The 18,891-nt window shown below is 37.8% G+C and overlaps 1 protein-coding gene across 1 annotated transcript; it reads right to left on the reverse strand.

The window, feature by feature from the left end:
• LOC129943976 (PHD finger protein rhinoceros) lies at positions 1-18,104 on the reverse strand. Its single transcript, XM_056053072.1, has 7 exons — positions 16,702-18,104; positions 15,959-16,589; positions 15,685-15,879; positions 10,466-10,682; positions 10,212-10,401; positions 9,598-10,136; positions 1-9,481 (listed from the first exon to the last, which is right to left on the reverse strand). Exons 2-7 carry the CDS (start codon positions 16,438-16,440, stop codon positions 1,313-1,315), a joined length of 9,792 nt encoding a protein of 3,263 aa, XP_055909047.1. The 5' UTR covers positions 16,441-16,589; positions 16,702-18,104; the 3' UTR covers positions 1-1,312.
• Between the last annotated feature and the right edge of the window lie 787 nt (positions 18,105-18,891).

An 18,891-nucleotide genomic window follows, 5' to 3' on the forward strand; every position in this document is an offset into this window, starting at 1 on the left:
TTTTATTTTAATTTTTTAATTTGTTTCGTTTTCTGGCCAATCTAACAAAATGTGTTCTGATAATAGTTGCATAAATGGGGCATAAAATCAAAACAAAATTAAAAAAAGAATGCATAGCAAAAAGAATCATAATTAAAATTAATAATATTTAAAAGGTAGGAAATAAAAAATTAATCAGCGATGTATTTATGTATGTGAATGCACTTTCCGCCGGCCTTTGGCCAAACAAAAACAAACGAAATAATAAATTAATACATAATAAAATAATAAATATAAATAATATCTATTCAATGTTATTAAAATGTTTTCTTTTTGTTTAATTTTGTATTTTTGTTATTTGTTTTTCAAGATATTTCTGTAGTTTTTTTTTCAGAAATAATACTTTTATTTTTGTTCTTCTTAAATCAAGGAATTAATTTACAAATTAAATTATTTTTTAAAAAATTATTAATAGTAATCTAAGGCTCTAAAGCTGAGAAACAATTATATAAAAATCTCCTATTCTAAACCTATTTACGTTTAAAAGACTGTTTTTGTTTTTAATTTTAGATTCTTATTTGTTATAATTGTTTTGTTTTATTATTATTATTATATCTAAGTTGCAACTAGTTGTTTTTTTTGTATTACTTAATTTTAGAATATAAGTAAATAATCTATTTTTTTTTTAATTATTTACTTTTTCTTAGCCTAATAAAAATTTGTTGTTGCTGATTTTGACTTATACACATAAGTACATTGAAAAATTTACAATTACAAAAAAATTTACAATCAACATTTTTCTGTTTTCAAAATATTCAGTACACACACACACGATCAACAGCAAAAATTACAACATTCATACACTACACATGTTTCATAAAGCACTCTTCTTCTTAAAAGTAGTATCTCTAAAAAAAAATCATTTATGGTTTTCATCGAATTAAGATGATTAATGTGCAGCCGAGAGTCCTCGATTAATTTGTTGTATTATCTTGTGTTTTTTTTTTATACATTTTGCATATTTTTGTTTATGATATAATTCCAAGCATTTGACTAAAGAAAAATTACAATAATTAAACGATTGCTCGCCTTCGTTTCGTTATTACATATTTCTATACATCACTCATTCTCTTTCTACATAATATTTGATTTGGAAGGCGTTAATTATAATTATAATATATTATAAATCGAATATAAATTAATTAAATTAGGTTAGGCATAAATATTTGAAAATAGGAAGGAGGACGAGAAGAAAATTATATGTAGAGAAAAAAAGGTAAAACTTAAACGATTATTCAACAAAAGTTAAGGTTTAAATACAGTAGTAGGATTATCATCTAACTTCACAGTCTTTGTTTTGTGGAAGTAAGCTGCAGTCATTTTCCGTTACCGTCATCGTACCTGTCCCCGTCCCCGCCCCCACTCCCGTCTCCGCCGCCATCGTCGTTGCTGTGGCCGAGACTGAGTCGGTATCAGAGGTTGCAGTCACGGTTGATGTTGCCTTTGAAAGATCTGTTAAAGATGCATCAACAGCCATCTTAGCAGCACTGTCTGATTCATGAGGATGTAATGCTGAAGGCGGCGGCGTGCTACTGCTATTACTACTGTTGCTATAACCAGCATTAATATCGGCCGCGTGTTGTTCACTGTGAAAATTGGTCCTTAGTTTTAGCGGAGGAACTGGTTGATTTGTTGATTTAGAAGCATGACTTGACTCCCCTGACAATCTCTCACTTTCGCAAGTGTTGTCTGTGGATGGATCTGGATTCGGATCAGATAATCGTTTTTTCTGATTATTACCAATAACATATCCTCCCCCATCGGAATTTCGGGCAAGTTTCAAGCGAATGGGTACGATGGGCGCAGATGTCTCTGATAATTTTGCACTGTCCACATCTCCCATGTCCGAGGCAACGTCTTCTTCGATTTTTCGCTTACCAAAGCGAATAATGAGTTTAGGCGCAACATCGGATGCATTGTTTTCAATTACTTGAATGTGTTTGTCTTGCTTCTTTTTCTTTTTGTGTTCCTTTTTCTGTTTGGAGGATTTCTTTTTGGACACGTGAGCTGGTGCTTCGATTTTTTCCGCACTGACTTGGGTGGGCTTCTCCTCGTCATCTTCACCAAAATCGGCCATCACTTTCTTTCGATAGTTCATGCTCTCTCGTCGCAACATTTCAAATGAAGGAATAACATAGCTGGAAGTGTGGCGTTTCTTGGGCGGACAGGAAACAATGCGCATATTTGTGGATGCTCCTGGTCCGCTGATTCCAGCTGATGCTCCACCAACAGGTGACTTTTTTAGAATTTTAATCTTCAGTTTGGGGGTGTGTTCCTCTTCGGATTCGAGTGTTTTACTACGTCCACGACGCTTACCAGTCGTCTTGACCCCAGTTTCATTGCTCACCGATAGATTGCTACCTGTCGAACAGCCACTGCGTCGTCGTTCAGGATTACCTTCCGCAACGTCGTAGCTCATGTCAAGTTGTCGCAACTCCCGGGAGCCGCCCTTTTTCCTCTTTGAAACGGTCTCCGTACTGTTGTAGCTCTTGTAATCTTCTTTCGTCGGAATCGACAGCATTGAATCTACAGCCTTCGGAATGCCAACACAACGACTGATCATTGCATCTGAGGAGCTTGTTTTATTTTCTGCAGACTGCGTCATGCCAACAGTGTCGTCCACATTGGTTTCTTTCTGTCCCCAATACTGTAGCAATTCCTTTTTCCGCATGCGTCGAATGCCGGTCCCACCACTGCCAACCGAGGAACTCCCACTTCCAATTGTTGCCTGTGCTACTGGCACATGCGCCGATGACTGTTGCACACTCAAATTTGTTGAATTGTACATGTCGGGATATGCTAGTGGTCCTTTGATTTTAAGCTTCAACTGGTTTCTCGAATCGGAGAGTGATACCTTGGTATTCGTGGTATCGGAGTCGATGGAAATCTCTTCTGATGTTGTCTCCATTGACGTTTGCAGTTCCGCGGGCATGACAACTTCAGGAGCGTTGGAAGGCTGGCTGTTTTGAGTCAGACGAATACCAGTTCCACTCGCCTTAAGAGCCGATTGGAATTCTTTCTCAACTTCTTCGTCAATGTCGGGCAGCGTTTGATCAGCAGTTCCCGAATCAAATGCACCTAGCAAATTATTGTTGTACGCCTCCTGACTGGCAGATGAATGCTGTGCCTCAAAATCAAGACTGTAGGTACGCATATCGACTGGTCCGGGAAGAACTGGTCTCACAATGTTATGCAGCATTGCGACATCACTATTTGTGGCGGATATTGTATTCGCCGAAGGAGTTTTGAGGTCACCTTGCCGATTGTTACAGTTGTTGGATGCGGTGGTCTGCGTACTGTTTCGCATTTTGCAGATGTACGTAGGGCTAGAGAACTTCTGCTGTTCGGGAGTTGTATTTTGCTGCATATTGCCTCGGCAATCGAACGAACGTCGACGATCTCGCAGAGATTGTAGATTTTCCATATTCGAGGAAGCCATGTCTTCCTCGTAGTTGAAATCGTAAGGTGTACCAACAAGATTATTAACGATATGAGTGTTTGTGTATTCAATGGCAGGTGCAATTTGTGTCGTCGACGATAAACGTCCTCCTCTGCCTCGGCCACGACCTCGACCACGACCGGTTCCTGTCCCTCGGGCCGAATTCTTTCTTTGGCGGCCTGTTGTTTGTCCCTCAAACTTGCCACTTTTCGGACCCAATTGCTTGCTTAGCAATTCCATTTGGCGAGGACTTTTGCCGGGGCTTTTGTGCATTTGAGGCGATTTTCGAGGAAGAACTTGTTGCTGTGGTTGGTGGTGTTGCTGTGTTTGTTGTTGTTGTGTTTGTTGAAGTTGCTGGTGCTGTTGTTGCTGTTGCTGATGTTGTTGACTAAATCTCGCCGATGTGCGTTTTGACGGTGATTCTTTGTTGTTCGAATTGGTTGTAGGGGGCATTAATTCAAGTAGAGAATTAAATTGTGCAGACGCAGCATTGAATTGATGATTCTGCGGGGAGTTATGATCCAGGGTGGCTACAGAGGTCGAAACTATTGCAGCAGTGAGAGCGAGGTTGTGCGAAGACGAGGTAAATGTTGCACCACCTCCGCTACCGCCATTGCCACTTGACATTGGGGTCATGAAAGAAGACGCTGATATGTCCTGTTGGTGATTCTGACGATTTCCTCCGAATATAGAGGAACTTTGTTGGTGTGATTGCTGTTGCGATTGCGAAGCTCGGTTCTGTGGAACATTTCCAGCCAGACCGGCCGTGGGAAACAACACCGGTCCGGGTGTTGGGAAGGATATTTGATTCATGTGGTTGGGTACGTTAGCGTGTGGTGGCGGCGCATGGAACAGACTCACTGGACCATTGTATTGGTTTTGTGAATGACTGGCCTGATGCTGCTGTTGTTGTTGCTGTCCAAAGTCATACGAGGATCCCAAGACATCAATCCCATTTACCATATTTTGAGTGGAATTGTTCTGTTGGGCAATGGAATTGAATTGAGAACTTAATGCGCTCCCGAATGAGTCAAGTGCTCCTGAAAAGTGAGTTTTCTGACTGTTAACCATGTTACAATCCTGCTGCTGTTGCTGTTGTTGTTGTTGTTGTTGTTGGTGTTGCTGCGACTGTTGGTTTGACTTGGTGGTAGGAAGCATCTGATGCGGAATATCGTTTGATTCTGAAATGGAACTTGGCGAAGTGGAGACCGATCTTCTCGTCTGAATAAGGTCGTTTTCGTTCCACTTATCGCTGGCATTCATGTACGGCGATTGCATTCTGGTGTTCTCATCGTAAACTGACTCCGCATTTGTAGTGAAATCCATGGAAGTTTCCTTCGAGACATGGAGGTCAACAAAGTCTGGTTCTTTGAAGTCAGTCAGCTTGTTAAAGCAATCACTGTTGTTGATCGTAGCTTGAGGAGTTTTCTTCTTGTGATCAACCATGTCTGCGTCACTTAGGAACATAGAACCTGCGTCGTTTACCGTTACAGAATCTTGTAGAATATTGTGCGTTTGTTGTTGCTGTTGCTGCTGTTGTTGTTGCTGCTGTTGCGGATCGTTGGAGGACTGTAGTGCAGGAAATTGCACCAACGACGGTTGGGTTATTGACTTGTCCAGAAAATTAATGGCATTTTCGGAAAATGGCACAATAAGGCTTGAACTGTTATTGTTTGTAATCTGCGACATAGCGGGTGCATCCGAAGCAGGCTTGTCTTCAGGCAGAGCACTATCGTCTTTGATTTGCTTAGTGGGAGCAGAATTTTCCTTTTGCTGGAACATATCATCTGAGTGGTGGTTATAGGGGAATGTTGTTGGTATTGCAGGTGTTGGAGGTGGTCCGTAATCTGTTGGAACATCATCGCATTTGTTGTGGTTGCGTTTCTGTGATTGGGATTGACGGAGTTTCTTCACTAGATTCATGGTTAACGCACTATCATCCTCTTTGTGCGCCTCGTGAGTTGCTTTAGGAACGGGCCCTGAACAATCCATACCCGGTCCTTGACTAAAGGAGAAGTCGGGTAGAGCAGCGGTGGCATCATCATCATCATCTTCTTCGTCTTCATTATCGTCCGGCTCTGGAATATTGTCTAGCAAGTGAATTTCAGAAGTTGGATCGAATGAAGAAGTTCGATGGTGGTGGTGTGCTGCAGGAGTAGCCGGAGATTGTTCGAAAATCTTTTGAGATTCCTCACTACTCGAAGGCGCAGGTGGAGTTTGTGGGGGTTTCTCCGACGAGTTGTCTTGCCCACATTCCTCGTCATCTTGCGTTTGAGGTTCGTTCGAGTCAATTTTAAGGCTCTGTTCAGAGTTTGAATCGAGCTCAATAATATCAGGATCTTCTATACGTATTGACCGACTGCATTTCTCCTCAATCGACGGTGTGGGAATTCTCTCCTCGTCCACTTGGTCTTCATGAGCATGTGGCGCTTCTTTCAGCTCGTCCATTATAGTTTCACACTCAATATTACTGGCACTTTCCCCTGCCGAAATGCTAGACTTCCTCTCGTCCGCAGCACTACTGCTGTTGCTGATGAGTTCTTGTTCCTTTTTGTTGAGTAATTTGTCCAACGAACCAAAATTGCGATGCGATTTACTTTGATTTGTTGACAGACTTGAGGTTGTGCTTGTGTTGTTGAATATGGTCGTCGATGAAACCAATTCGGCTTTCCTTTGAGTAATTTCTTCCTCGAGGTTAGGTGATGTGGGTGAGGTTTTTGTGATTTCATCGTCTTCGATTTCAATTGTCTGAGGTGCCAAAACGTCATCCTTTTTATCCTTTTCAGGAGATAACTTTACTTTGGAATTATCTTCTTCGTCATCGTCATCGTCCAAAACAATTGGCGCTGAATCAGGTTGGTGTTCTTCCGTTGGAATCGTAGGAGACAGTCGATGTGGAAGAGGGTCTTCTTTTTGAAGAGAATCCCTGCTGCCGTTAATACTACTCGTACTGCTCTGACTTGTGTTCGGCGGCTTTGAGAGTCTGGGAGATTTGACGGGTAAAGGTGAAGGTGAAGGTGTTGGCGACTTAGGTAGTTCGTCTTGTGACGATTTTTTCGTACTCTTTTCACCAATACTACCCTTGGAAAGTTTTCGTGAAGTGGGTGGTTTGCGACTCTCTTCTATTTCACTTTCGTCAGATGAACTACTGCTACAAGACGAGGAGGAGGAACTACTAGACTCGGACGTCGATGTGAGATTTACATTTTGTACCGGCGACCTACGATTTCCTACCTTTTCAGAGAGTTCCCTGTTCTTTTCCGTCAAGGAAGGAGATAATATTGTTTGTGGCCTGTGAACAATTTCTTCTTCCGGTGTAAGTTTTGATATTTCTGAAGGGATTGGCTCTGGAGTGCGTTGCTTTTCGTTAGATGTTGTAGTCTCAGGTACCAGTTTCGTTTCATGTAATTCAGGAGCTTGTTTGTCTTGAGGTTCATCCTCCAATGACGGATGCGCTGGTGCAGGGTCTTTTTCCGGTTCTGGAACAGATATTGGTATCGGAACTGCCTTTTGAACTGGCTCTTGAACTGAATCTGGATCTGGAACTGAAGGTAAATCTAAATCTGGATCTGAAGATGAAGCTGGAGGTGGAACTGACACTTGTGTTGTACTCTTGCCTTCAGATTCTTTGACAATATCTGAAACTGAATCTTTGGATCTTCGTGTGCCAATTGTTCTTGACGTCGGAACTGATTCCTTTGTTGTGTCTTTAGTGATCATCTCCTTGGACAACCTTCTTGGCTTAACAACATGAGACTCATTCGATGCCGATGGCTGCTTTTTATTGCTTTCTGGCGACTTCAGTTTGCCTTCCTTATCTTTTACTTCTTTTTCGTCCGTCACCATGTCAGTTGTGGGATTCTTAACTCCTCCACTCTTCAGCTGTTCCGCGGCCTTCTTGGCTGCCTGCCTCTGCGGAACATATGCTACCAGGATGTTATTTTTGGTCATATCTGTTGGTGGCTTCACACTATTTGGTAACTCTGTTATCTTGCTGCTACTGCTTGATTTTGAAACACTATCTGCTGCTTTCGGCTGCACTTTCTCCTGTCGCGGAGAGACAATATCCTTCGATGAGGATGATTCATCCTTATTCGAATTCTTTGGAGGTCTACCACGTTTTCCAACTGCTTTTTCAGTCGGTTTCTCCCGTTCTTTGTCTTTCTCTTTGGGACGCGTTTTCTCATCCAATTTACTACTGTTAGTGCTTGTACTTTCCTTTGGTTTGTCCCTGTCCCTATCCTTTTCCTTATCCTTTTCTTTCTCTTTCTCTTTCTCCTTATCCTTATCTTTATCTTTATCCTTTTCTCTGTCTTTTTCTTTCTCTTTTTCCTTATCTTTTTCACGTGTTGGGGGGACCTGCGTGCGATCGGAATCACGATCATCTCGAGAATCTTTCTTAGGCGCAACACCTGTTGGAACAGCCACAGCTGCCGAATAACTATTCGTAGAACGCATATTTTCCGATGCCTTCTTAGCCGCCTGCCTTTGCGGAACCACCAACAAGTCAGAGGCGAACTTTTGCTTTTCAGCCGATTTTGACGAATGCTCTTGGCCTTTCTTCTTGCTAATCTTTTCTTCTTTTTTGTCTTTGTTCGAGCTTTCTGTTCGCGAGTGTTCCTTTGCAGTTTCCTTAGTTTTTGTTTTAGTCTTCTCTTTATCTTTGTTGTCCTTTGTGCTGGCAACGTCTTCTTTAGCTTTTGCAGCTGCTGCTTCCTTCTTTTGTTTTTGTATCGACTGCTGCAGAGTAAATTCCTTCATGGCAGCCTTCGTTCGTACGTTTGTTTGATAGTCGCTTATATTGCTTTCGGTTTTATCTTTATCTTCCTCCGACGTAGACGTGGAACTGTCACTATCAGAGTAAATTTGTGTGTTAGGTTTTCGATTGGCATTTTTACTCGTGTTGTCGAGATTCTTCAACGGAACCAATTCCTCACTTTCATTGCTTGAGGACAGAGCACCTTTGTCTTTTTCCAGCTCCTTCTGCATTTGAGATAGGAAATTGTTTGGTCGCTTATGCGATTGTTGTTTCTTATCCTCTTCGTCGCTTGAACTTGACGCAGGTAAATTAGCTGCAGCAGTTGAAGCAGCAGCACTACTTTTTCGCCGTTTTTGTCGCATTTCGACAGAACACAAGTAGCTTTGCTTTTTACGTTGTTTCGCTGGCGATGTTTTCTTTTTGGCTGACTCATTTTCACTTGCCGACGAAGCAGAAGACGCGGAGGAAGCCGAAGAACCTGAAGACGACGATGAAGAAGAGCCCGTTGAACCCGTCGAACTAGTCGACGACGACGATGATTGAGAACCACTACTTGCCGCCCTATGACCGTCGCCACCATTCCGACGAGGCGCTTTAGCCCCGTTAACATTAATTTTCTTGTAGGGAGAAATTGATTTCTTTCGATTTGCTGCCGAGGAAGAAGCTCTAGAACCTGCCGCTGCCGCTGAGCTAGCGGCACCTGAGGCTACATTTGACCTACTACTCCTACCCTCCCCTAATGCCTTTTGCCTATTATGTTCTAAACTTAAAAATGATTGGTCGCCTTGATAATTTGAGCTAGTATAAAACCTATCGTACAGAGATTGACCATCGTTTGCGTAGGTCACAGCAGTTGTTAAATTTTCATCATACTCTATCGTGTTAATGATTGTTTCATCAGTTAACACGTTTATTTGCTTATAAAATATTTGCTCTCGCAACCTAAATAACGAACGCGATAGTTTTTCTCTTCGACTAACCATATAGCAGAGATTGCGTACTCTTTCCAGATCTTGGCGCAGATGCACGAACAATTTGTGATTTTCCAGATCAGCTTGCTCTTGTTTGCGGACAATCAATTCTACGTCCTCAGATTTGGGTGGAATTAGCTCGTGGTTGTTACGAGATTTTCGCTTTAATTTCCAGTAATTATAAATGCTCGTTATTGCATCTTCATCGCACTCGAAGAGGTGACAGCTAATGTCTCTGACATTAACATATTTGTCAAATTCAGCTTCCACTTCCTATAAAAATTTATTAAAATATATTTAAATAAAAAAGAGCAAAATTATGTTGAACATTTTATAATTAAATCCAAAAATTCTGTGGAAGCTGCTGGAAGTTTAAACAAAATTCTTACCTGATGTCGAAGAGCTCGTACTTGATTCCGTTCTTCTGAAGTCATATCTTTCCGACTCTTTCGTCGGCGGCCATCATCGTCATCGCCACCTGAACACAGTCCATTATTGTTCGTCGATTTTTGGTTTCCTTTTTTGCCTTTGCTACCCAAGCTGTGTTTTAAGCAGTACGAGCGCAGCTTTACACCATCCTCAGCGTTACCCTCTTCGATGATTGCCCGCATCTCTAGTCCATGCTGAAATGCACAAGTAACATGATAGGCTGTCTTGCATGTCTTCACCGAACATTGTATGCAAGCTCCCACACGCTCTTTACACAATACACAAATCAAAGCCCATCGACTTTGTGGAATGCTTGAGATTTTTGTTATTGGTTCCATGCGATCCACACACCCAATACTAACTTCCGGTATCCATAGAGCACATGACACATGTGCCCAGTTTTTACCAGATCTTGTTGATTTCATTGCGCCACCCTTGTTCGGACAGAGCACACAACCTGGCTTAATATCCATCGAACAAGTTCGGCACAGCCATTGCCCTGATAATACACAAACAAAAAAAATAATGTTATTTGTTATGTCTTAATAAACTTTTTATTCTCCAACTAAATTACCTGATGGAATGGCCGTAATACCATAACACGCCTGGTGCACACATATATTGCAATTATCACAGAATACCATTTCGTTTGCCTCCTCTGAATCAGGTGATCGACACACATCACAAATTACATTCTCATCATACTCAATACCGAGGCCATCTTCGTTTTTTAATATGACTTGAATATGTTCCCAACATCGAACCTACATCACAATTAAATTTATTTTTAAATGTCTTATAGTTTATAAAAACAAAAAAGGTATTTACCTCTAATTCTTCGATAACACGTTCAAATTGCTCAGATGTTATTGGAGAAGCACCGGATAAGACCCTTTCTTTATTAAGTAAATTTAACCAAACATCATCGACTTGGTCGATGTCGTAGGCACAGGTATTTTCAGCTAACGCTACCACATTTGTTAGGTAGTGTAATTCGGAATTATAGGAGTCGTCCTTAGTTATTCTTAAATATCGGTTTTTTGGACTACAAAAAGTTAAGAAAAGAAAAAGTGTATAAGTTAACATCATTAGAAAAAACAAGTATTGGAGGTTGGACTTAAGAATGGCTTAACTGAAAGAATTTATAGTTGTCGAATCTAATTCTTCTACTATAGGTTATAGTGGCTGTCCAAGATGGAAACGGACACACTTAGGCCAGTTTAATGGCCCATTGGCACTGCTTAATAGAAAGGCATGCTATTCGACTTGGAGCCGCTGCAAATGATTTTTGTAGGAGTTGCATGGACGAGGAGGAGGAGGAGACAATCTCTCATCTTCTGTCCACATGCCCTGCCTAATTGACGTAGAATCCACATTGGAGACTACTACTTCAACGATACCAGCGATCTAAAAAATTCGGAGCTCCAATTGGTTCGACGAGTTAAGCTGATCAACTGATCCATGTGGTATCACATAGGACCATACTTTGGTCTAAGTGTAATCCCAACCAAGAGCCACTTTAACCTAACCTAACCTAATACCTACTTGTTTTCTGATGAAATTCAAATGATGGTTTTCATTTCGATGTTTTGTTATGTGATGGAGAACGTTTTAAATATTATAAAAATCTTTCAAACACAATAAAACATAAGTTTAAAGTTCTTCTAAAATCAATTTTAAATTTTAACCACTAACAAAAATATTTGTTCTATATTATCAACAAGTCACACTTTTCATTGAGAGCATGAAATATAAATATTTAAAACGTTTAAAAGACGAAGGTGTTTAGTGACGTGTGTAGTTCTGAGTAGTATCAATACATAATTCGAAATGCAAGTACCAAAGCTTCACTTGTTATTGAAATGCAAAATCATTTTCGAACTTTCAATGAACTTCAGACAGTATTGAACTTGAAAAATGCATCAAAATATGAAAGTTACAAATAATTATAATGGTTGTGTTGCATTCAGTAAGATATTTTAAAGTTTGAAAATTTGTGTGAACAAAATGATCTTGACCTTAATCTGTCAAAGTGTTCTGTGTTCTGTGTTAACTTACAGTCACTTAAAAAACTCCATAATTTTAGATTATTTCCTCAAAAGAATCAAACTATTAAGAGTTCACGAGATTAAAGACCTAGATGAGAAACTTAATTTTATTTCACATGTCTCCTATATTGTTTCAAAAGCTAACTCTATGTTTGGTTTCCTTAAACGGAATTCTTCTGATTTTAAGAACCCATACAAAGTGAAACCTAATTTTTTTTCACTTGTTAGAGCATTACTGGATGTAATGCCATTTGGAATACTGATACTTAAAAGTTAATAACAAGAATTGAAAATATCTAAAAGAATTTTTTGAGATTTGCTTTAAGAAATTTTAGTTTAAATGCTTACTCAAATCATCAACTCTTGAATCAAGGCGTACAATGTTTAGTGTTATGTTTATTTGTGATATTCTTTCGATTTTTAAGATCTTTAAGAATGAGAAATTTCATATTTGAATATCCTTATTTTACAAATTATGGCCAGAGTGAACCTATTTCCCACTGTTGTAAATTTTTAATATGTACTATAATGAATAATGAAAAGATATATATCTTACAAGAAATCAATTTAAAAATTTATTATTAACATTGTTGCATAATAACTTCTCTTAATTGTTCCTATTTATGTTAATTAATATATTTATTAATATTTAATAACAACAACGAAATTGTATAAATTCTATAAGCAAATCTGTGGATTAAGTATCGTAGATTGAATAAATAAATAAATAAAAACTTCAATTCCATAAAGTGGTTTCGAGTGAAGAAGTATGGTTCATATCTTTACAAATAAAGCTACGAGGAGTTTGCACCTTTTAGTAAAGTCATATTAGAAGGCTTACAGTACCGCATTTTTGTTGAAGGAGTAAGGAGAAATAGAATAGTTAACAATTAGTATTGAACGATTTTGGTCTTTTTTTACAAATAATAACAGCTTTGAACATATTTTTCTGCGTATGCGTGAAATAACAGAGTATATAAACAATTAATTTAGCTATAACTCGCCTTGATTCTGACAGATTTAAGAAACGCTTTTATAAATTGAGAAAATAATGAGCAAAACGGATTTCGGAACTCTTTTTTGTTTTTCTTAATTCTTACAAATTTTTCAGATATATAAACTTTTAATAATTATTATAATTTTATTACAAGTATAATAAAATCAGCTTATGATCAGTAGGCTATTAGTGTAAAAATAGAGTAGGATTGGAAGTAGTCAAGGATTATGTTTATGTGGGAATGACTCTCACGTTTAATTTGAATATGGACAAACACTTCAAAGCCAAGGCTTATGCTGCTAGAACGGCATCAATAATAACAACATATCAACAAAGGCCAAATATGAAGTTTTGTTTATGGAGCACAGATCTGGGGTGTTCGGAAATACGAAATTGTTTAAAATTTGCTTCGATTCTTCCTTAGAAAATTATTTCTCCTCCCTCTAAGTACGCCTAAGTATATGTATCATTTGAAAACAGGGCTTTCGATACTCTTTGTATCAACATTGAAGCTGAGCGTAGACTATTTTATTGCCAAATATTATGTTGGGAAGTGTCATGCGTCGAAAAACTGGATTCTACAAGGTTTGGATTGATCTTGCTGCAAATTGTGGTATTATTCTAGAACTAAATGGATGTACTGGTATCCATATAAAAAAGCACTGTACGAGGTTATCCAATCGATCGATGAAAATGAAAGGAACACATTCAAAGAAAAGGCGAGAAAATCTACTTCTAAATGAACGTAATTACTTTAGGCTCGATTTTTCAAAAAAACTATTGGAACTATTTAAAATTAAGAGGTGAACTTCTTAACCTAAATTGTATGCCACACAGAAACGATTTGGTTAATATTTGCTCCTTATGCAATATGGGAGTGAACGAAAACACTATCTACTTCATTGGTGTATGTCCAATATTAAAGGAGCTAAGGAGACTCTTTTTTCGACAATCTAAACGACAATGAAATAGTAAGTTACCTAAATGGAGAAGATTGGTTGCTGTCCCAAAAATATACCACCGAGGCGTTGATTTATAGAAGAAGAATCATAGATGCAAATTTTTGAACTACCTTTTTTTTTGTATTTTTGTGTCTAAGTCATGTTTTTCTTTCGATTTTGTAAAGTAAACAATTTTCATTTTCCAGTAAAAGTAAAATTTTGCTACAAGTCAATAAGTAACAATTACTTGAAAAAAAAACTAAAAATTGTATGATTTTAAATTGATTATAAAATTAAATAACATTGTCACTCGGGCAGACGACATTTTTGTCATGCCTTATTATTTACCTTAAAATTATTGAATAAACATATCTATCTATCCTTGTGGTTTCTCAGTGATTGCAAATAGTTAATATTTTTCCGATATTTTAATAAAGCTTTCCAGACCAAACCAAATGTATTTTGATGAACTATCATTGACAGTTTCCGAGAACAAAGGGTAAAGTTACTTTACTCAGATCTATTTAAGATTTATAAGTTACGAGTTTTTTCAATACATCAAATATCTTAAGAATAAAAAGCAGAGGCATGTTGATGTTTCTATTAACAAATATAGAAGTTAGTGGTAAGCAGGATATCGCTCAAATTAAACTAATACATTTCACGCTTTATTAAACACAGATCGAATGGGCAGTAATCCCCTTTTCAACTATCTATATAAATGCTCACATTTAAGCCAACAAAAGATCGTGTAGATATTAGATTTAGACGAATGATTGAAAAAATTAAGAATGTTGCGATGCGAATTTAATACCTTAGTTAAGTATATTATAACATAGAACTTACGCATTTATATTCAAAATTGCACTTGATTCCTCTTACTAAAAGCTCTGAAGAAGCTTTTGCTTCCACTCACTCCAAAACGAAAAGTATACACACTTTAATGTGTCCGCAAAAATTTTATAAAATACGATTTTAAAACGACGATGAAGTGACATCAAGAAAGATTGTTTACAAATTTTTACTAACAAGAAAATAAACTACAGACAAAATTCTACAGAAAATATATGTTTATGGAATTTCATTTTTTTAAAAAGCAACTTCTTAGCTTCACGCTCCTTGTATACATGCATTAAGTACACATATGTTTTTTGCAACTTTATAACTATAAAACATTTGCAATCAAAGGGAGCTTAAGCTGCAATGTCTAATTCTGGTTTTTTAATACATTTGGTGACTCATTTCAATTTTATTTTTTTAATACGCAGATGCACTATGATTGGTTTAATTCGTAAACAAATGCATTCAAACTTTGAAACTAGATTTCCTTAAGGAACTCCTTACACCAGAATATAAATCATTTTTTTCTCTTATCTTCCACGGATTAAAACTTCTTAATAATGAGTGTCTGGTATCACCTTTCAAGCCTAAATCTCGGTTTAACAACGCTTATGAGATACGTAAATAATTGAGAAGCACCCAAAGATATAAGTTTTGAACAGAGGTGATATTTTTAGCTATTTGAAGATATAATAAAAATACCACTTCCATCGTACTTACTACAAAAACAATAAAAGCCACATCCGCCTAATAAATCTTGAGCTAGTGAAACAACAAGTTTTTGCATTCTACATAATAACTATTGTAATATAATGCATGAAAAACAGAGGCTCAATTTTTTAATGCAGCTTTTATGTTTAGTTATACTTCTTTCTAATATATGCCCTTCGAAGATTATACATTAATGAAATATATAAATTAAAAAGCTTCGCAGGATAACTTAACTTAAGAACATTTGTACAAACAGCTGAAAGATAAGGGATAATTCTAACTAATCCCACAACGGCCGAGCCTTCAGTCTATTAAGACCTGGTGTATCAATCTTTACCTAAAGCTCGGGCTTTATCATTTTAAAGAAGTATTCGTTACATGATTGCGAATTAGAGATCTAATATTGAATAGGTTCATTCTAAAGGAATAAAGATGGTATACATTCAAACGATCGATCTCAGAAAAAAAGATTTTAAAAAAAATAGCTTTAACTTATCATGTTATACTCACAGTTTAAAATCATGCGCGGGCTGAACAATAGGCTGTTGCATCACAAACACTGATGGCTCTGGCAGCGAATCCGGATTCACCGGCACCTGTACACCCTTCTCCCACTCCTGCTTCCATTGGTCGTTGACAACTAAATACTCATGACTGGCCAGTGGTTCGGAATCGGGTAATTTCATTGCGCTAATGAGATCCTTTCTGTAAATTTTCAAACACCAAAAGCAAATGTTTTAGTACCGTCAACAAAGTCATTAAGACCTCAATTATAATAACGCACCTGTAAAGCTCAGCAGGTGCCTCTGTTGAACTGCGATTGTATATGCTTGAGATCTTTATGTCGGCCACAGATCTCGCCTGCCACGGCACTGATGAAGATGTTCCACCGCTTGAGTTAATGCCTCCAGCAGTATTCGACGATAAGGACGAAGACGGCAACTTGGATGATGACGATGATGTTAGCTGGTGTGATGTACTTGCTGCCGACGCCATCGGCAGCGGTGGAGGTAACGTTAGCCCCGAACTAGCGCTCGCTGCTGCTGCTGCTCCTCCTCCTCCTGCTCCTCCGCCACCATTGGATCCTTCGACATGGTTGTCATTGGTATTGCTTGTTGATGCGACCGCCTTAGATATTGTGGCCGCCGCCACTCCTAGAAGCGCCGCCGATCCATTAGGGGGTCGCCCTTTGCGTCGCTTCGTCGGTGGCGGCTGCGGATCGCTCTCTAATCGGTGATTGTTTCCTCGTTTACCTCTTTGTGACATCTTGGTGTATGATTAAACATAAATGATGATTTTAATCGACTATTTCTGTGAAGAACTGAATCTTCTGTTGAATTCCATAAAGACATGGACTATGGTTGCCGTCGCTTAGTATGAGGAAAGGCGGGCACGGGCTTCTTCTCTTAATATACCTGTTGTCCAAAAAATTAAAAAAAAAATTGAAATTGCCTTCTGATGAATATGTACTTGGAACTAAGTACTCGAAAGGACTTGACCCAACCATCTTCGGCGGCTTTTACTTACATCACATTCTCTCTCTTGGAAAATAATGAGAATAGTTTTGCTTCTGCTTCTTTGGTTAATTGGGTTGCTCCTGCACGATTGCTTCTGCTGTTGATGCTGATCTTGCTTCAATTAGAAGCAACACAACTGAAACTGAGCGCTGGTTCGGCTGTTGTCCCGCCGCACTCAATGTTAACACCATCCGCGCCTATAACACTCACTACACTCCTTACCTCTCTACACCGCGCTGGTGGAGGCGAAAGCGAAGGCGACAACGACAACGACGGAACAAGTGTAGCACATCTACGATCTACCTATATGTAGATACCAAACTGTATTTTCCTTGAATGACTATCGCGACACTGACGACTTTTATTTACAAAATTGTTTTTTTCTTTATTGTTAAAATGAGAGAATCGGGCGAAATTAAGAAGAATTATTAACAACTTTTCAAACAATTGTTGTTTTAAGCTAAACATTCACTGCTTTTGCATCGCACTCCTGCTGCAACAGAAAAAATATTTTTGTATTTCTGGTTCTTTTTTGTGTTTTCTGCGTTTCAATCGAGCGAGAGTTGTCAAAATAAAAATTTTGTTTTTTCAACTTTTCGAGGGAATTTTTGGTGGTTTCGCGATGGATTTCTAAGGATAAAGATATTCAAATGGATTCTTTAGGATATTTGCGAGCTTTTGGAATTTAATTAAATGTAAAAAAGTCAAGTAAACAACACACAACACAACATTTACAAATTCTTGTGTTCTTCGTCGCTCTCAAGTTATCCCCGCCATAGTTTAGTTTAGTCAGAGAAGAAATGCATTACGTTGATTTTGCACATTTTGCACATCGAAACAAGAGGTTTGTTGAGGGGCGGCACAAGAATATTTATTTAATTACGATTCACAACAATGTTTTTAATTTCAATTCGATTGTGGTAAATTGAAATAATTCGCCGTGTAAATTTTATTTAGAGTTGATTTTTAATATTTACAAGACGAGACAGTCGCCATCATTAATTTGACTCCATTTTTCTTTACATTTTCCATTGGACTTTTGGTTGAAGTGTAGTGGTGGAATTTTGACGCGAGATGTCACTGTCGTCGGCAAGGTGATTAATATTCTTTTGGGTTTAATTCGCCGTGAGATGGATGATATTATTTTGTTGGGCAAAAAGGGATGCTGCGCAGCGAATTCGGCTGAATTAATTAACTGATATTGTAAAATTAATGCAAGGTGAAAGGGAAGAGGAGGGAAATGGAGAATGGAAGAGAAAGCGATGAGAATGGGTGGGCGATTTCATTTGGAAATGTAATTTATTGGTATTGTTTTGGTCGCGACGTGGCGCCCTCTAGTTTAATTCTGGAAGAGATGGCAACTTTCCAGTAACCTATGGGCAGCTTACACTTTTATTTTTTTCTAAGGTATAACAAAATATGCTTTGAAGATATATAATGAAATATTGTTAAGGCGATTTTTAAAAGCTATAAAAATTAAATTAAGTTGTGAAAAAATAACATTTTCAATAAACTTTATTAAATTTGTTGCTAAACTTGTCTTCAAGCCAATCTATTTTATAAGAAGAACTTTTGTATGCTTTTCGTAAAAAAGTTTCACTCAGATATCACTTTATCCTTTTGTTCTATTTGGTAAAAGTATCGAATGTAACTTAGCCTTAAATGAAAAAAGGTACATAAAACTCGAATAGGTGTAATTTATTTTACATTTTCATAAATAAAAATCGCACCTATTACAGAATCTGGTATGAAGGCAGTGCAAGGAACGAAATGTCAATGTTGACATTTAAAAAAAAAAAATAAGAATCAAAAAATCACTCCGAAGCAATTCTGGTGATTGTATGACCTTTTACAAAACCTTAATTTTGAATAAACGATCAAAAATAATTTCAAGCAAGTCGTGTATATTGCTTGTCAACTCAACACTCTGTTTGCAGTGAATTGCTAAATATGCTAATAAAAAGTATGAACATAATTAAAAATGGATGGAAAAATGAATGTAAATGTTAAGATGAAAAACTTGCGTAAGCCTGGTAAATTATGTATATATATTTTTCTAGCCAGAAACGAGCTGTCAAAATTTGTATTTGAATTTTTTACTGCATAGTAGATTAATTTATTTAACAAATTGAATTCAGAAAATAAAAAGGTAAACCTGTTAAATTTATGCAAGACATTTCTGACTTCAATTCGGTATTTT

Source organism: Eupeodes corollae, chromosome 2, assembly GCF_945859685.1.
Source record: "Eupeodes corollae chromosome 2, idEupCoro1.1, whole genome shotgun sequence".
Taxonomy (NCBI): domain Eukaryota; kingdom Metazoa; phylum Arthropoda; class Insecta; order Diptera; family Syrphidae; genus Eupeodes; species Eupeodes corollae.